Source organism: Erigeron canadensis, chromosome 6 (assembly GCF_010389155.1).
Source record: "Erigeron canadensis isolate Cc75 chromosome 6, C_canadensis_v1, whole genome shotgun sequence".
Taxonomy (NCBI): domain Eukaryota; kingdom Viridiplantae; phylum Streptophyta; class Magnoliopsida; order Asterales; family Asteraceae; genus Erigeron; species Erigeron canadensis.
Genome location: NC_057766.1, coordinates 4,969,801 through 4,988,656, shown reverse-complemented (window position 1 = coordinate 4,988,656; position 18,856 = coordinate 4,969,801). Strand labels below are relative to the sequence as shown.

The 18,856-nt window shown below is 33.1% G+C and overlaps 2 protein-coding genes across 2 annotated transcripts; both read right to left on the bottom strand.

Annotated features, from left to right (window-relative positions):
- Window positions 1-5,148: 5,148 nt before the first annotated feature.
- Window positions 5,149-9,646, bottom strand: LOC122605280 (phosphoethanolamine N-methyltransferase 3-like). The gene is made up of 10 exons (XM_043778189.1): window positions 9,469-9,646; window positions 9,247-9,384; window positions 8,213-8,350; window positions 7,838-7,948; window positions 7,600-7,741; window positions 6,401-6,681; window positions 6,101-6,262; window positions 5,981-6,034; window positions 5,524-5,598; window positions 5,149-5,411 (listed from the first exon to the last, which is right to left on the bottom strand). Exons 1-10 carry the CDS (start codon window positions 9,625-9,627, stop codon window positions 5,304-5,306), a joined length of 1,368 nt encoding a protein of 455 aa, XP_043634124.1. The 5' UTR covers window positions 9,628-9,646; the 3' UTR covers window positions 5,149-5,303.
- A 943-nt stretch (window positions 9,647-10,589) lies between these two features.
- Window positions 10,590-17,748, bottom strand: LOC122605975 (phosphomethylethanolamine N-methyltransferase-like). The gene is made up of 12 exons (XM_043778940.1): window positions 17,432-17,748; window positions 17,223-17,338; window positions 15,555-15,692; window positions 15,337-15,474; window positions 14,765-14,908; window positions 14,506-14,616; window positions 13,640-13,784; window positions 12,439-12,719; window positions 11,956-12,117; window positions 11,807-11,860; window positions 10,984-11,058; window positions 10,590-10,870 (listed from the first exon to the last, which is right to left on the bottom strand). The coding sequence occupies exons 1-12, from the start codon at window positions 17,448-17,450 to the stop codon at window positions 10,772-10,774; spliced, it is 1,482 nt and encodes a 493-aa protein (XP_043634875.1). The 5' UTR covers window positions 17,451-17,748; the 3' UTR covers window positions 10,590-10,771.
- Between the last annotated feature and the right edge of the window lie 1,108 nt (window positions 17,749-18,856).

Sequence of the window (18,856 nt, the reverse complement as noted above, 5' to 3'; positions counted from 1 at the left end):
TCCAAATGAGTGAGAGAAAATTGTTACCTGGTTTATAAATTCAAAATGCCCAAGCAAGGTGTGGAATGTGGTACAAAGACTTGTATTTGCTGCAAGTGTTTATTGGATTTGGAGGGAAAGAAATAGCAGAATATTCAAAAAGATTGTAATCCCCAAAGAAACAATAAAGGAAAAGATTGTGGAGTGTGTAAAGCTGAGAATTTTGAGTTTAAAGTTTAAACAATGCACAGCTTATGAGGAGTTGAAAGAGAATTGGGAAATAAATATGGCTGAGCATAGACCAAGATTATGAAAAATTGGTTCTGCAGGTGGGATTGGTTTTTGTTTGAAGAAGGGATGCTGATTGATGGTGGAAAGAAATAGAAGTTAGATACAACTGAACAAAGAGAATGACTACTATGGATAATAGAGATGATACATATGGACTACTTGACATTAAAATATATATAGTGTAGTCTATGATCTGTAAAGAGCTAATGAGCTACTGTATAGATTTTTTGGTGAATTCAGATTGATTATAGGTGGTAACAATGGGCATGTCCATTGTTTGGCCAAAATCAGGAAGTGTACGTTTGAATGTTTCTAATAAATAAATAAATAAATAAATATTTACAAATATAAAAGTATAAAAGAAAATGTAAAAAAGAAATAAAAGTGTATGAGGAAAAAAATTTAAAAATATAAAAGAATGAAAATAGAAAGGGCAAAATGACATTTTTCAATCCCAAACTAATAGGACATAAAAAAACAAAACAGGAGGGGGTAGAATGTAAATATTAAAAGGAGAGGGGTAAATATAACTATTAAAATATCCTCAAACGCTGAAACAAATAAAAAAGAGAGTGTGGAAGGCGGGTATCGAAAACCAGACCTCTCACTTATGATGCGACACCCAGACCACTCCAGTTAAAGGTTGCTTTGGTTTTTACTCCGCAAACTAACTATATATTATTCCGTTTTTTTACTGTTCACTTCCATGAGTTTTATTAAAGGTATATAATATAATATAATTTTAGTGAACTAGGCATGCGGCATTATTTAAAATTTTAATTTTAATTAATATATTAATAAAATATGTTATTTTTAGTTATCGTATTGTGTTTTAAATTTAATAAAAGTGGGGTCCAAATGGTAGATAAATATTAAAGAGAAAAACATTAAGTGAAAGATATGAGAAGGTGATGTTGTGTGATAGGAAAAAACGTAGATGAAAAGGGTGAACGGTTACGAATGGTCTTAGTTTCGAGAGTAAACCTTGGGGTGAAACCATAAAAACCATAAATAAAAAAAAAAAAAAAATTCAAAAAACCAAAACATAAACTTGCCCCAAAATGGAAAACCAATTTTATGGTTATTGAATTTTGAAAAACCAAATTAATGGTTTAGTTCTTAAATGCATATAAAAACCCAAACAAAAAAACAAAGCAAACCATATTATATATTACACAATAAAGTTAGACCTTAGTATTTAACTACTTATTGTACTCGCGCGTTGCCGCAGAATATGTTTTTTACAGGATAAAGTTTTAGACCCAAATTTATGTCAAATATTCGAACGCAAATTTTAAAAAGACAATTAAATATGTAGCAATAACAACAAAAAATTGTAAAGGAATAATAAGATGTATAAAACATAAACAATAACTATATGCTTTAAATGTTACATAAACGTAAAACGTAACGATGATAAAAGTTGTTATATATTAAAAACGTTATATATTATAAAAAGACAGATGAAAATAATCGAAAACCAAATGTTCAAAAGTAAAACCGTAACAGTGTGAAAGTTGTTTGATGAAAATATGAGAACTCAAACCTTTAAGGTCAAGAAAATAAAAATGAAAACTATGTGAGGTAAAAATTAAGAGATTAAATAAAAAACAACTAAACATGTAAGAATAACAATAAAAAAAATGTAAAAAGTTAATAAAATGTATCTTTAATATATACTAAAAGAGAACCTTTAATTCAAAAATAAAGTAATCTAGACCTTTTATTAAATTTTCTTTTTAATTCTCCACCCTTAGATTAAGATGATGATATCATCATTGATTCAATCTTTAATTAAATACTCTTTTAGTCCTTCAAATATGGATAAAATATTTCAACAATACATATTATTAATTAATATTCTACTAATCACATCAAAATTAATAATTCTAACTTTTAGGATACCCTTTAATATGTCTAACTTTTTGAATACCCTTTTTTATCCACATCATCGTCTATCTTTATTTTGATTTTATTTTGATTTCATATTTGATTTTCTTATAAATCTTCGTATAGATAAGTATTATTAAAAAATGCGTTCTCTTGATTTGTTAACAAATAATTATTGTTTCAAAAAAGCTATGTCAATCAATCTTAAAACTTTTTTAATATTTGATTTTTTAATAAGTGTTAGCATTTATATTTACAGTTGCTAAATTTGTGTCAAGTAATATTATGATCTATATATGTTCCATTATAGTTTATTTTTCGTATATGATTTCTTACAAATAATTAATAACAAATAATATTGTATTGGATTATGGTTATTAACCTTATGTTATGAAGTATAACTATACACTTAATGATATATAACTAAGGTTGGAGAATAGGGTTTTTATTGTTTATAGTGAATCATTGAATGAGTTCATAGGAAATATTGTGACAAACAACCATTATCGTGATATGAAAAATGTATGAATATTATATATCAACTACACATTAGCATAATAAATATTACATATTTGCTTCCATATCACTATATACAATATCATGGCAGATCAAATTGTGTTCGATAAGATGGCTGACATCGATGCATTCAAGGAATTTGGAACATATGTTAAAATTGTATCTGGGTTAAAAATGTCTTACTTTGGAAGCAGACGTATAAGTACAACCCAAAAGTTGTTCCATTCGAGTCCCTCTTTAATGGAGGAGGCGTTAGGAAAATAAATAACTTCGCTATGGCTTTAATGAAGGTGATTACATGCTTGTGGATCATAGGCATAAAATCAACTTCTACAAAACCACTACTATTTGTGTATCCAATTATCTTGTGGATACCGTGAATCCTTATAACTTTTTATACTATATGTAGTTAACTACCTCTATGCATTGGACCAATCGTTTTAGCTTTCAATTTACTGGAAAAAAACGTATGTTGTAATCTTTAAAAATATAATCATTTGTGATACTACGTGAATCTATAAAACACATGTAAGGTGGATGATCAAAAACAATTGTCAAATCATAGTCTTTGAAATTATATTTATACCATGGTTGATTTATGAGAAAAACAGCCCGTTTGTTTTCATTTTTTTAATTTTATTTATTATTCTGGCATTTTTCAATAGCTTTTAAGTATTTATTATACCACTGTGTTAACTTTTTATACGTCTAAATGTAATTTCTTTTATAGGTTTTTTCCGCGTTTCACGCTGCTTATAATCTAGTAAAAACATAAACAAGAAATATATTAATGTTTTAAATGCTAGTAAGACGTAATGATGATAAAAATTATTATATATTGAATACATTATGCGTATATATATACATATATATAAAGATGGATGTAAATAATTAAAAACCATATGTTTAAAAGTAAAACCGTAACTGTGTGAAAGTTGTTTGATAGAAACATGAGAGCCTAAAAATTTTGTGTCAAAAAAATGAAAATGATACATATGGAGTAAAAATTAAAAGATAGAAACTTTTGGGGGTTAAAATAAAAATTGGTAAAAGTTAATATGTGCTATAACAACTTGTACATTTTATGCTTAAAAGACTTGTACAATACATATTATTTTTTAGTATATATATATATATATAATATGGGTAATGACAGGTATTCCTAACAAATATGAGTAAAAGTGTGTCTAATGCATTCATTTTTTGACACATTCTCTTTCATAATCTTTACCATTGAATTTCCATGTGTGGATCTCTATTTATTAGACATACTTTTAGGCTTACATTTTAGTCACATTAATCATTTTCCATTTAATATACATGCATTTTCCTAATGACATTAAATTTTTAATTTGAGTATGTAAAATGTGATATGGATTATAAAAGTGGACTTTGAGTAATTTAACATTTATACATGCATGAAGTCATGAATAATTGAATGTCTTGTATTTTATATTAGTTGTTCAGTGAATGATTATTTAGTTAGACTTTTAATATTATGCAAAAAAATTTACTATGCGAAATTTCATTTGTTATGATATGGTTTTAGAAAAACGAGCCTTGTACATCTGAAACAAAAAACCCAATTATAAACCAAAAAAACCAAAAACCAACTCAACAAACCAAAAAACCAAACCGTTATAAACCAAACACATATGGTTTGATATTTTAAAAACCTAAAGGATTGGTTTGGTGTTTGGTTATAAAAAAAAAATTCACCAAACCGATTCATACTCAATCCTAGTTATAATTATAATTATATTATATTGTATAGTTGGCTCCATAATCTTTAATTTTTTTTTTTAACGTTCGTGTCACGGGAGGGCTAGCTGATACATCCATACGGGCAGGCAGTCCTTTTGCCGCCGCAAGGCTGGCTAATCGTACGCAGCAGGCTCGAAGACCCCTGGTTCTGGAAGGCACATGAGTCCGAACGCTATGTTGAATGTGCACTAGCGATCGATCCACGAAGTGAGGGACCACAGGGGAGGAAAAACCCACCAATTTAACCGCTATAGAAGGCACGACATTAAATTGGAGGTAAAACCTCGCCTGCTCAGACTCGAACCCTGTCCCAGGATCCAAACATCATTGCCAGACTTAGAAATGCCGCTCATTGGATCATTTTAAATAGTTTGTAATTTATCTACCAATAATGTACATACCAGTATCCAAAACGTTGGCCACAAATGGAGAGTGTAAAAACCAGTTACGTCATTACTTAACAAGTCAGGCAAAGAGACTTGCTTAGTGCAATAAGCAGGTGAGACCGTGAAAGACCTCATGAGGTTGGCAGGGTTGAATCAGGCTAGGTCGATGACCAATGTGGTGAGCCAGCGAAAGGAACCCTGGATTGAGTCTCGATCAGGGTCAGACAATTGATCACTGACGAGAAAACCAGAAAGATACTACTAGATTCTTGGTCGATAGGAGTGGGGGAGCTGTTCCTCGTGGTCGGACAGCAAGTGGCACTAGGGCAACTCATCAACTGCTAATGCATTAAAATATAACACACAGAGTACTTAAATTACAACCCACAAGATAGGTGTCCCAGACTCATGCACCAATCTTATTTATTTTGAAATCGGGTTGTTCAAAACATAAAACACAAGGAATACAAATATCCATCATGCCATTACTTCTTTTTTCCCAATGAACAAGCCCCACCTCTGCTCACCGGAGCCGGTCCTGACAAGTTTTGCCTTCCAACCACCAACAATGTCGTTGTAGTCTCCCTGCATATATCATGTTCACGTAAAAGATTAACACAGATTCACATTCTACTGCATTTCCTTCTATGAAAGAAAACCTGCAACAACTTTGCTATAGGTGGTGAAAAACACTCACTTCGGTAAAGTCTCTGATGAATTCTTCCTTTTCCTTCTCAACTCTTTCCAGTTCCCTCTGCAGAACTTCTATGAACTGCGGGAAAAAAAAAGTTACAATTATGTATAATTAATGAAAAGAGGCATAAATGATATTGAACCAAGGGTAGAAATGACCTGAATGCATTAAAGCTCCCTAGCTTTGCATCCTTGACTACAGAAAATTATGATTTTGACTCATTACCCAGCCTGCACATATTGCTATTTCTTGTGGCGGATTTAAATTTTTTAACCGATAATTTGTAATTTGGTATGTACCAATATAACAAGATCAATACTGCTATTATTATTATTACACTCTAAAAGAATTTAGAGAATAACCAATAATTCATGTAAGTCTGCCTATAGGCTTCCAGCTCTCAGAATCACCCTTTAGCAACAACTAAAACAAGCTACGGAGAGGAGGATCAGTCAAGAACCTGTTCTGTTCGATCCTCTGCTGTCACCTCTTCAAAGCCGGCATCTTTAAGCATCTAAAGAAGACAAATAAATGGATCAGGACTCATGGTATTAACATATATCTTAATTTATTGATTTACCTGCCCATAAGTTTCAACATCATGGAGATCATATCCTCTTTGCTTGATGTATTCTGCAAAGTCTTCGGACGATGTTCCAGCTTTTCGGCAGTAGTCACTAATGAGAACTTTGCCACCTGGTTTCAACCACTTGTAGAAGGTTTGGAACAATGCAGGTTTATCCTAGAAAACAACAGAGATAAAAAAAAACTGATTATATTGCAATTTGAATGATTTAGGGAGTGTTTGGAGGTGCTTTTCCAACTTTAGACTGTGATAATCAAATTACTAGTTGTGTTAAGTGTTTCCTACGAATCTTACTTGAATATGCAGGATGGTGTCACGGCTGTAGATAACATCAAACGAATTGTCAGGATACGTTTTCTTAGTACAATCAGCAACCTCGAATTCAACTGAGCATTTGAGCCCAGCTGATCGTTCAATAGCAATAGAGATCATATTTACAGAAAGATCAATGCCAGCAACGTCAACTCCAAAGTTCTCAGCCATATAGAAGTCACCTCCCCCGATACCACATCCAACATCCAAAACTTTCTGGCCAGGCTTCAGATCCAGCATTGCAACAAATTCTTTTGTGGTGTCTGTTCACAGTACAAAATTGCAATGACGAATGAAAAAGAATGCATAGCCGCATAGGGGATAATAAAAATAAAATAGACTCACTAAGGAAAAGAAACTAACATAGATGCACATTTCTTGTTCTAAGTTATTATCTTTTATTGACGGGGTGTGGTGATAAGAGTGCATAGTAGATCAAAGCACTTTTTCTCCTTATCCCGGAATTTGTATTACCAATAAGCTATTATTAAGAAAATGCTAATGTTGCTTAAATAAAAAAATTAAGAAGTTGTAAAAACTCAAGTGTACTTTGGGCAACTTTTGAAACATTCAACAGATGTGACCCATTTCTGTTTTAGCTATTTGTTATACTTGTACTTATTTAATCAAGGGATAAGTATCTTGGAATGTAACAAACTTTGGACGAATGTCTATAGTAGGAAATAACTAAAGTTGTGTGTATTGTATGTAAACAACTTTAAAAAATGTTTATTGTATGTAAGAAAACATACGTGGCAACCATATAGAGGTGCCACTTGTCTGATTATAATTGGTTGAATATATTTTCTTACATACAATAAACATTATTTTCGAGTTGTTTACATACAATATACACAACTTTAGTTATTTCCTACTATAGACATTCGTTCAAAGTTTGTTACATTCCAAGATACTTATCCCTTTAATCAATGACTTAAGTGTACTCCAAATAGACCAATTTTCACATAAACGGGTTGAAAATTACGTTTTTATCTGTCATCAAAAGATAAAGACACAAAACAGACCTAGTTAACATGCGTATAAAGTGATTATGCAAGTACACTAACGGCGTGATGTGCTATTCTTGTTTGAGTTGCAGATATGTATTAACTAGACATGTAAATGTTTGACTGATTATGTAAGGACAACAGATAAATTTGACCAAAAAGATTTTGGCATACCTATTCCTCCTGTGCTGACAAACCCATGTCCAAATATGCGTTCATAACGTAGAATGCCACTGCTTTTGTATTGGACGTTATCCAAGAAGTGCTGGAACCCCCTATCGTCCTCAGAATTCACCTTCTGCCATATCCAGCAGATCTGCAATGAAGACCAAAATGAGTATATTCCAATGTATGTAATTCAATAGATTAGATAGCTATTATCTATATATATAAATCATAAGAAACAAAGTACCTTATTATGACTTTCCTTGTCGAGTATGTAAGTTCCAAGGCTTTTCGATCGAACAAGAGAGAGTTCATACGATTTACCAGATGTATCAGATATGTGACATTCCTTACAGATCTAAGCAATAATATCAAGAGGAAAACATTACATTATACACATTCAAGTGATTGGCAAGACATACAAACATATGTATTATTTTAGATCAAATTTTTTGAAGTTTCTGATTTTAGTTTCAACGTTAAGCAGAATGAACTTTTTAACAAAACTGATCCAACTTCAGAAGATTTCTTTTTTTATTATACATTAACAAATAATCAAACGACTTGCTTGGTTAACGTATTAAATCGAATATTGCAACTTTTTAGAGCAATCTGTTTATACCTTAGTGTAAAACTTAGGTTCACGGAATGTGTTGTTCTCTTGCTTATGGTCTTCAGATTCACTTGAACACATCTCTCTAAAGAAAATGTATCCCCCAACCTTCAGCAAATTTAGAAGGCTTTTAGCAATCTCCTCAACCTGTAACCAGCAAGAAAGCAATATTTAGCAAGGTCAAATCATTGACTTTCTAAGCCGAAAGTTGGAAGAGAACATACAATGAAGATAAGAGAGGCGGAAGAATAAGAATTATCAACTTAAAATGAGACAAAAGAAGCACTTATATAAGCTGAAAGACTTATATGTGTTCTAGTTCTAGAGTTGACAAGATGGTCATGTCGGATGGGTTGGCAATGTCTTACAGTGAGTCATTTTTATTGCCAGTCAAGTAGTCAAATGTGTCAGGTTGACCCGGAAACACTTTTTGTCCATTTTAAAACCACATATACACCTTATCGTGACAATAATAACCCAAGTTATTGAATAAAAACAGGTTAGGAGGTCGTATGCCAATTAGACATTGGGTGACTTGTAAGTCATCGATGCGTTCTCCTTTTAGTTAACTTTATTATTTGACCCATTTGAGATAAAAGATGGCCTACATTGAGTCACTGATAAAAAAAAATGGTCCAAATATCTAGTTCTACATATTTTTTAAGAATATACACGAGGCTCCTCGAAAAAAAGGTATGGAAATCATATATCTAATACAGTATACCACAACAAACTGAAGTACTGAACCAACTGTGCTTTGGAGGTTCCTAAATAGCAAAGAGGATTAGTTCCAACAAACAGGAAACAAACTAATGCACTAACTTCTTTTCAATGTGCTGAAGGCCACAGGGTAGCATATACATGTATAACTAACAGAGCAACAAACTTTACAAAAACAGACATCTCATTCAGCAGTTTGATTGCAGCATTGACCTGTTTCTAAAAACAAATTCTTCACTTCATGGATCAGTTAAGATTTGATATTGCTATACTGAATGTGTTTATTATATGAAAGATCATGAAGAAAAAGATATACAGTTCACCTCTTTGTTGGAGTGATGCATGAACATCCAGTTTGAGATGATTAAGTCAACTGATTCGGCTGCAAGGTTTAAGTCTGCCGAAGTAACATCGCCACATATGAATTCGACATTTTGATGGTTCCCGTTAATACTCTGATTCTGCAAGCTTAACTAGTTATAACTAGGAAAAAAAAATAACTTTACAATAACTAGAGCTTCTTTTGCAGGGTGAGGGACGTATACCTTTTCTACCACACTTTCAATGGAATCGAGGGCTATGACCTTACCAGCCTTTCTGGCTAGTTCACCAGTAAAATGACCAGTACCAGCTCCTAGTTCAAGGACTACTTTTCCTTCATAAGGTGGGAGGAACGCGAGCACCTTCATAAAAGTGGGCGTCATGAGGTGCACACATTAGAAAACTAATTACAGTCCGAAATAAGAATGATTGGTATATATAATACACAACTATTCAAACAGAAATGTCCATTCAAAAGCAAATAAGTTCGGGAAAAAACAAGACAAAAAGGATCCATTGTTACAGAGAACGAAAACAACAAAAGTTATAATACCATTAAACATTATACTAATTTACATGATGAAGAAGTTTGATTTCTACGTACCTCGGACATATCTTCGTTTCTAAGATCAGATGCCATTGGATCAAACAGTAAGATCAACACAGTGCTTCACTCACTTGCTCTTCAGAATCTCATTCTCTCACATTTCATGCCATTAATCAATATATAACCAAAGAATATATATACTTTATTAACAAGTGGCCATTAGATTAATATCATAACAAGGGGCCATTATATTAATATATACACTGTATTACTGTCCCTTTGTTTGTCCTTTAGTACTTCTGGTTATGGCTGTTTTCTTCATCCGTTAACCCAGATATCACATCTTTTTGCCTTTTCTGTTCTGTTTTTTTTACTTCTTTAATCAATTTTGAACTTTTAAACTTGTTTTTAGTAATTTAATGTTTTGAAGTACAAGATAGCTTTTACTTAAGGTTTACTTTTATCATACAAGAGTACATAACTATGAATGCAATCTACATATGCCTGCAAACATTTTTTTCGTGTATTTAGTCTTTTTAACATTCTAAGTAGGTCTATTTCTAATAAATCATTATTATCCTAGATGACCTTTTTTTTTCCATCAAACATGGTAATGAAATTATCATCCAGATCTGTAACATTGTTAGAATTGAAAATTTATTAGTAACAGAGTTGCTATCTATGATACAATCTCATATCCTTTAACAGCAAGTCTGTAATTCATAATGATTGACTAATAACTAGAACGTCTTATAGGGTGAAACACCAACTAAGACCACAAAACAGTACCATGGAATATACACTGTAGAAAGCACATATAATGCATTAAAACATCGAAAACCAATGAAGTGATTCTACAACACACATAGTACTTACAAGTTACAACCCACAAGATAGCTGAGCCTCAGGCGCCAGTCTTTTTATTTAGAAATTGAGTTCATAACATACAAATACTAGAAATACAAATACCCATCATGCCATCACTTCTTTTTCGCAATAAACAAGCCCCACCTCTGTTCCCCCGAACCAGTCCTGACCAGTTTTGCCTTCCAACCACCAACAATATCATTGTAGTCTTCCTACAGATATCAATTTCACATAAAACGTTAAGACAAATTCATCATCTATTGCATGTCCGAAAAACAGAATTGTAACAAGTTTGCCATAGGTGGTATAAATATAAAACACTCACTTCAGTGAAGTCTTGGATGAACTCTTCCTTTTCCTTCTCAACTCTTTCTAGTTCCCTCTGAAGGACTTCAATGAACTGGAGAATAAAACGACGGAGTATTATAGATTTTGAAAATGAGGCAACAGATTTCATTACAAGTGTTACCAATGGCCCCAGTGCATTAAAGCTCCTTGCCTTGCATTCTAGTTTAGGCAAAGGGCATGTGTATCTGACTCAAATCTGACTTCTGATGACAAATGAGTAAACTTACTTCCTGCTCTATATAGTGGCAGCTAAAGGTAGCAACTCGAATGTACTTTCAATGCATACAACCTTTTAAATCACTTTTAGTCAAGAAATTAGATTATTATTTTAAAAATATAGTTTTATACTATTCTTAAAACACTAAATATATTAGAAAACTGAAAATAAAAATTGATACAACTTTGACCCGTTACCAATGAAGCCTAGGCCCACATGTGAAGTTCTAAAGGCGCGGGTTCGATCCTTCGGGGTGCCCAGATCATGTAGGGATTAGGATGGAGGTATTGTACATGCATCATATGGCTCATACGGGGTGAGTCGATGGGTATCCAATTGTGGTACCAGGGCAAAAGTTCCCTCCATTTACCCTTTTCTACTACAGCTTTGACCCATTACCCAGCCCGGCCATTGTGCCATCCACTATTAATACAAAATAAATTTGGGGTTGTAACATTGACAGAAAGAAAGAACTACGTGCTTAACCAACTTTATATGGACGCCTTTGCACAGGCTTGCAATGGTCAACCTTTAGAATAAAAAACTAGAACAAAATACAGAGAGGGGTGTTCATGGAAAAAACCTGTTCAGTACGATCTTCTGCTGTCACCTCTCCAAAGCCAGCAGCTTTAAGCATCTGAGAAATACATCTAAACAAATCAGGAAACATGGCACTAACATATAAACCAACAGTGATATCTTATGTGTGTGTGTATCCTAATGTATTGATACCTTTCCATAAGTTTCAACATCATGGAGATCATATCCTCTTTGCTTGATGTATTCTGCAAAATCTTCAGACGATTTTCCAGCTTTTCGGCAGTAATCACTAATGAGAACTTTGCCACCTGGTTTCAACCACTTGTAGAAGGTTCGAAACAAAGCAGGTTTATCCTGGATGCCATAAAGAAGAAAATACCCGATTATAATTACATAATGAACCAATACAAAAACAAGAAAGGGACATTTTTAGTGTGAAAAATGAAGAGGCGTCTAGAGAAATCGCCAAATCGGAGCACAAATTTGTCGATTTAGGCTACTATGGTGTGTAACTAAGAAGCTTCACTTTGAAAATCAGTGTTGTTTTGTTGCAACTAGTATGAAACTGAGTTCTTATTTTACCCCTAAAAGATTAACATTATCAGAAGTACAGTCTATTTATTCAAACAACAGAAACCGATTATCTCAACCATCATATATATATGGCAATCTTACCTGAATATGGAGGATGGTGTCACGGCTGTAGATAACGTCAAACGAATTGTCTGGATATGATTTCTTAGTACAGTCAGCGACCTCGAATTCAACGGAACATTTGAGCCCAATTGATCTTTCAAGAGCAAAAGAGATCATATTTACAGAAAGATCAATGCCAATAACATCAACATCGAAGTTCTCTGCCATATAGAAGTCGCCTCCCCCAATGCCACATCCAACATCCAAAACTTTCTGGCCGGGCTTTAGATCCAGCATTGCAACAAATTCTTTTGTGGTGTCTGCTCACAGTACAGAATTGCAATGATCACAAAGCAATTTTAGAAGATCTTTAGAACTTAAGTATTCTTTAATTAATCATTTCTCTTTTAATTAACTTTTTACTTGTACTCATTTGATCCATTATATAACTAAAGTGTACTCCAAATAGACCCCATATTCACTTAAACAAAGTTCTATTTCTATCTTCCAATCAAAAGATAAACACCAAAGTACCCCAAGGAGTTGGCTCAGTGGCCATGGTCTTTGGACATGCAATTTTGAAGAGATTATGCGAGTAGGTGAGGATGTGCTAATGTTGTTAGAAGTTACATTAATCACTAATCATATAACTAGATGTTCACATATTTGCTGATTATACAAGAAAATAACAGAGAAAAATGACTAACGACATTAATGTATTATAAGAAATAGAAAGGAAGAGGCTTTTCATATGGGAACTAACGACATTAATGTATTGTAAGGCTGTGTAGACGGCAGTGGGGACGGCGGTGGGGGCGAATCTAAAAATAATTGATGTTAAAGGTGGTAGTGTATTTATTTTAAGTCTTGAGGGATCTATACTATAAATTATTTCATTAAGGGTATTATAGGTATATTAGATGGAGACGTATAAATTAGTGAATAAAGGAGAAGGGTATTTTTGGTCTTTCAAAGGTAGAAAGTTTAAGGAAAAAATGGGTGATTTGTTTTATTAGATAGTATAGATATGAGACCTGTTTATCCAAACATTAAAAACTAATCATTGCAACTTCATTTTATCGGATAATGTAGTCAGACTAGACAGAAAATCAAGAAAGTGATTATTTTGCTGGCAGAGTGCGCATAGTTAGAGCCTAATAGGACCAAAGATGCTACATACCACAGTTACAGGATAAACTCATAAAGCAACTATAGATTGAAATAATAAATTTTGACATACCTATTCCACCTGTGCTCACAAACCCAGGTCCAAATATGCGTTCATACCGTAGAATGCCACTGCTTTTGTACTGGACATTATCCAAGAACTGCTGGAAGCCTCTATTGTCCTCCGAACTAGCCACCTTTTGCCATATCCAGCAGATCTGCAAAAAAATCCAACATAAGTTACACCCTATGATGCACCGAAACTCCAAACAGGTAGGCATACCCATTTCCGAAACTCCATGGAAACGTTTCCGCATACGAAACACGTATGAAACGTCTCCTTGAATTTTCTATAGATACCGAAACGTTTTTTTGAAGTTTCCATACTGTTTCTAACTAATATCAAGGTTTTAATGGGCTTTTTCTATTCCCCAAACCCAAACAGGCTATATTATATACAATTTGATTAACATTAAGTTTCTTCTATTCCAAAACCAATTATTAAACACTAAACATTCAATGAGTAATCACTAATCAAACATATATTATACAGTTATACATATAAAATTACACATAATCTCTCAATTCTCAAGTCTCTCTCTATAAAAAAATCGATATAATTTATATTTCTATATTTTTGTATTGCGGTACCCGTATCCTGAATTTTTTAGTTTTGCCGTTCCCCGTTCCCGTATCGTTCCCGTACCCCTTTGACGTACCCGTTTCAGTGCTACATAGGTTACACCCGATAGAGGTGGTAATCTAGACCCCTGAACTTATGAATTAGTATATTTATGCTATTTTAATCCTAAACGGGTCACATTAAAACTTCAGTAATAATGGGAAGGAGTCAAATACATTAAAAGCTTCCGGAATTTCAAGTTTGATGCATACATCTGTCCCAAACAAAAACCAGAAAACTTGTAGTAAACAAAGTACCTGGTTTTGATTTTTCTTGCTGCGGACATAAGCTCCAATGCATTTTGATCCAATTAGAGAAAGTTCATAGGAATTCCCAGATGCATCGGTTACGTAACATTCCTTGAAGGCCTAAATAACCATAACCCATGAAAAAAAGAATTAATATGACAAAAAGTAAAATGATATTGATCTCTGTCAAGTATAACACTGCAATTTTCATGCAATGCGAAAAACCTATTACAGATATTATAGTGTCAAATGACAATTATATATGTACCTTTGTGTAGAATCTAGGTTCACGGTAGTGTGTAGGATTATGTTTTCGCTTATGGTCTCCGGATTGGTGAAAGCATGACTCTCTGAAGAAAATATATCCTCCCACCTTCACCCATTTCAAAAATCTTTCTGCAACATCTTCAACCTGTTTCCAAAATAAATAACATTTAGCCGTTAGTAAAAGAAACCCAATACAAAAAGAAAAACTAGCCCTCTGGTAGAAGAACACAAAGACTATAACAACATGATGAAATTGCTGTGTCATGACCTGAATCAAGAGCTGTAGATCCATTTAAACAACTTTTATATATTCACTAAAAAGGAATTAACTTCAGGATGTAACACATGTTTAAGTTAAACTGCCTTAAACTAATGTTTAAACTAGATTCTACATATTCAATCACAATAACCGTCGGGACTTCAACAAACATTTATCAAGAAGTTATTTCTATTTCGTAGGACTACTATAGTAATCAGGTTTCGATCAACAAATATATATCTATATATACACAAGTTAAGCAGGACGAAAGGATTTTCGCAACATTATGGAAAACTGAAGGCGCCAAGGCTTACCTCTTTGTCAGAAAGATACATCAATAACCAATTTGAGAAAATCAAATCGATTGATTCAGCCGGAAAGCTTAGGTCTGGCGACGTCACATCAGCACACATAAATTTGGCATTTTTATAGTGCCCGTTGATGCTCTCATTCTGCAAGAATAGTAGTACTTATAAATGACAAAACAATTACAACGTATAATGAATATACTTTATTTTCTCCATATGCATACCTTCTTTACCACACTTTCAATGAAATCAAGGGCTATGACTTCGCCTGCCGTTTTGGCTAGTTCGCCAGTAAAACGACCAATACCAGCTCCGAGTTCAAGGACACGCTTTCCTTCATAGGATGGAAGTAGTGATAGAACCTAATAAAAGAGTAAACATGAGAAACAACTTCAAATAATAACTATCTTACTATTGCAGCTTGAAGTCACACTAATTGGCTTTTAATATATGGATAAACGTATTTCGCTTCTGGTTATCAGCCTATACAAGTGTCAGATAATGAGTTTTTGGATAATCAGTTTCACACCAGGTGCAACAAAGCTGATAATTAAGTCCTTTTTTTTTAGATTTTATCTATCAAGTATCATAACAATGACAGAGAGATTTTATACAATTAATGTGTAGATTTACTTCTATTTATTGTAAAAGCAACTACTCATTTGTTGAAAGAACAAGATTAGACAGAAATTACTGTCAATATCAGCTATCAACTTACGGCTATACATTCTAATCCAACAAAAATATATTAACTCCAAATTAACTAATGATAAGTTAATCAACAAAAGTTACCAATCAGCTATACAAAAACGATCTGCTAGTATACATAAAACCAATCACAAACATAACTCCAAAAGATGTCAACTGATTTCCATTCGGGTTGTCCCAAAACAAATGTCTGCTTCCATAGATAAAATGTCAAATTTGCTATTTTATCTTAATATAACTTTCAAAAAACCAATCTTTTTGAATCTAAAAAAAATAAACGTAAGAACAATATCGTAATTTTGCCACTATACTAGGTATATCCTAAAACTTTGTGATTTTTGAATAGCAAACAATTATTTTGGGTCAAAAAGTAGGCAAATCTCTTACAACACCTTAGACAAGGAATGAGGCTACTCAAAGTAGGGGTGACTTTCGGCTTTCGCCACGTGGCGTCACGTTAACATGCAGGTTTTTTTTTAACAAATAAAAAAAGCTGAAGTGAGACTACCTTCTATGGTGGAGCGACTTCCGTCACGTGACACCTTTTACATGAGATAGTGATTTTCGTACCACATAAATTGATAAGGTTACCACAACAGTGCATTAAACAGTTGTACAGTATGTATATAATTTATACATTGTGGTAAGTTTATCAATTTTAGTGGTACTAATATCACCACTCTTTACATGGGGCTAATAGTGTATTACTACATAAGCATGAAAAGTGTGGGGAGAGAAGATAGCTGTAAAGGCTGGTGACGCCCACCAAATCGCCACTCAGGGCAGTGTACACGGGGACTAGGGGGCGACTTGGAGGCATTTCGGAGGTGAGAACGCCTCACTCCGCGTAGTCTTACATTAACATCCAAATAATCCTAAAAGCTTCCATAAAAGCAAGACTCACTACCAAAAAAGCTAAACGTTGACTTGAAATGTACTCGTATTAGTTATTCCAAGATCCAAGATTCTTTGAAATAAAAAATCCATTATTTAAAAGGCCTTTAAAATAAAATTAAAAAAATAGTCCAATCAGACACACCCGGATCACTGATTACTATGCATAACAACAAAACCCAATGAATGATAATATAAACAAAAAACAAACAAATCTAATAAATAAACTATTAAAGTATACATCTTTAGATATTTTAAATTAAAAAAATGCATGGAATATATATATATACCTCAGGCCTTTCCTCTTTATCAAGATCAGAAGCCATGGAATCAAGCATCATAGATTCAACAGTAAGATCAACAGAGTGTTCCACCCAGTAATTCTTTTGAATCTCACGTTCATCACCTACATATATATTATATATATAAAAAAAATCAATACGATATTTATATATATAAATGTCATGTCTAATAAATTATATAATGAAGAAGTGATCACCATTAAGAACAGCAGCCATTGCAAATTAATATCTTTGATGGGTTATTAATCAAGAACCAAAAGATGCAAACTTTATGCAAAAAAATTTATTAAAGATTTGAGAAATATTAGGAAATGAGATTTATTTTATATATATATATTTAAGTATATTTGATGATTATATTTTTTGATTAATTAATGACTATGAGCCTTCAATGGCTACACGAGCTCTAGTGAATGATCTTGATCTGCTATTGAATGATCTTCCTTTCTGCTGCATAGAAAAATGGATCAAAACCAATGCAAATGTGTTTGTGTGTGTTGTTTTTGTGATTTTGGTTTGAGGGTGTGAGTGTGGTATTTATGGAGATGTAAAATTTATAAATATAAATAATTATTATTATAAGTGAAGTGATATTTTAATTTTTTTTGTCTAGAAAAGAAAATGTATGAAAATGGGTAGGTGAAGGTGATGTTTGATGATTTCAAGATCACATGCATGTTTGCCTAATGAATTATCAACATGTGGTAACTGAACCTATGTTTTGGACCATTGTCATATTTAATTCTAGATATTCTTGTGATTAATCTACGATATATATGTTCGATTCTAAATGTTTGAGAATCTGTGAATCGTTTACACTTTAGAGATGTAGAGTTTTTTGTTTAGTGAACAATTGAGTGGATATATGAATAATCATTTTATTCCTTAAGCTAAAAGAAAGTGCATGGAGATGGTCATGTTTAATTTTTTATGACAAATTGTAACATTTCCCAACTTAGTTTGTAAAATCCAGTAGTCAATAAATACTCCTGTTTCTCAAACTCGGACTTAAGTTCTACACATAAGTGGCATCAAGTCGATATGGAACAAGCTGCTGCCCAAAAAGGTCAATATTTTTGTCTGGAGAATGAGAATAAATGGCATCCCATCTAGTATTAATTTATTCACCGGGGGCATCGATGTTAACTCTTTTCGTTGCACTTTGTGTCCTAACGGGGTTGAAACAATTAACCATCTGTTCAATATTTACAATTGTGCAAGAGATACTAGGTCCCTTTTAAGTTCTTGGACGGGGTTTAACATTCCCAACAGGAAACCCGAAGATGTGCTCGAGTGGTGTGATAATCTGAAGGTAAAAAATAAAACTCGAAAAAGGCTCCAGGGGATCCTCTATGTTTGGTGGTGGTATTTGTTGAAAACTAGGAATAATAAGGTACACAACAATGTGCAAGAGTCGCCTCCTGATATCTTCAACGAAATAGTCTCATTAACTCACTTATGGATTCACAACCGCGAAAAGAAGAGTAAAATGGAGTGGAAACAGTGGCTCGAGTCTCCTTTTTGTTCATCATAATGGCTGGTAGTTCTCCTTGTTTAGACATCTCAGTCTGCTTGGTTCCTAGTTGTTCTCAAGTTGGCTCTTACCCCGAAACATGTATGGG

Excerpts from the sequence above, each read along its gene's own strand:
- LOC122605975 (XM_043778940.1), bottom strand. Across the intron at positions 12,720-13,639 it reads TGTGAGCACAGGTGGAATAG|ACACCACAAAAGAATTTGTT; the intron begins GTATGTCAAAAT and ends TACTGTGAGCAG. Across the intron at positions 12,118-12,438 it reads ACACCATCCTCCATATTCAG|GATAAACCTGCTTTGTTTCG; the intron begins GTAAGATTGCCA and ends TATGGCATCCAG.
- LOC122605280 (XM_043778189.1), bottom strand. The coding sequence starts at position 9,627 with ATGACGCCCACTTTTATGAAGGTGCTCGCGTTCCTCCCACCTTATGAA. Across the intron at positions 7,742-7,837 it reads ACAAGGAAAGTCATAATAAG|ATCTGCTGGATATGGCAGAA; the intron begins GTACTTTGTTTC and ends TCTTCATTGCAG. Across the intron at positions 6,682-7,599 it reads TGTCAGCACAGGAGGAATAG|ACACCACAAAAGAATTTGTT; the intron begins GTATGCCAAAAT and ends TACTGTGAACAG.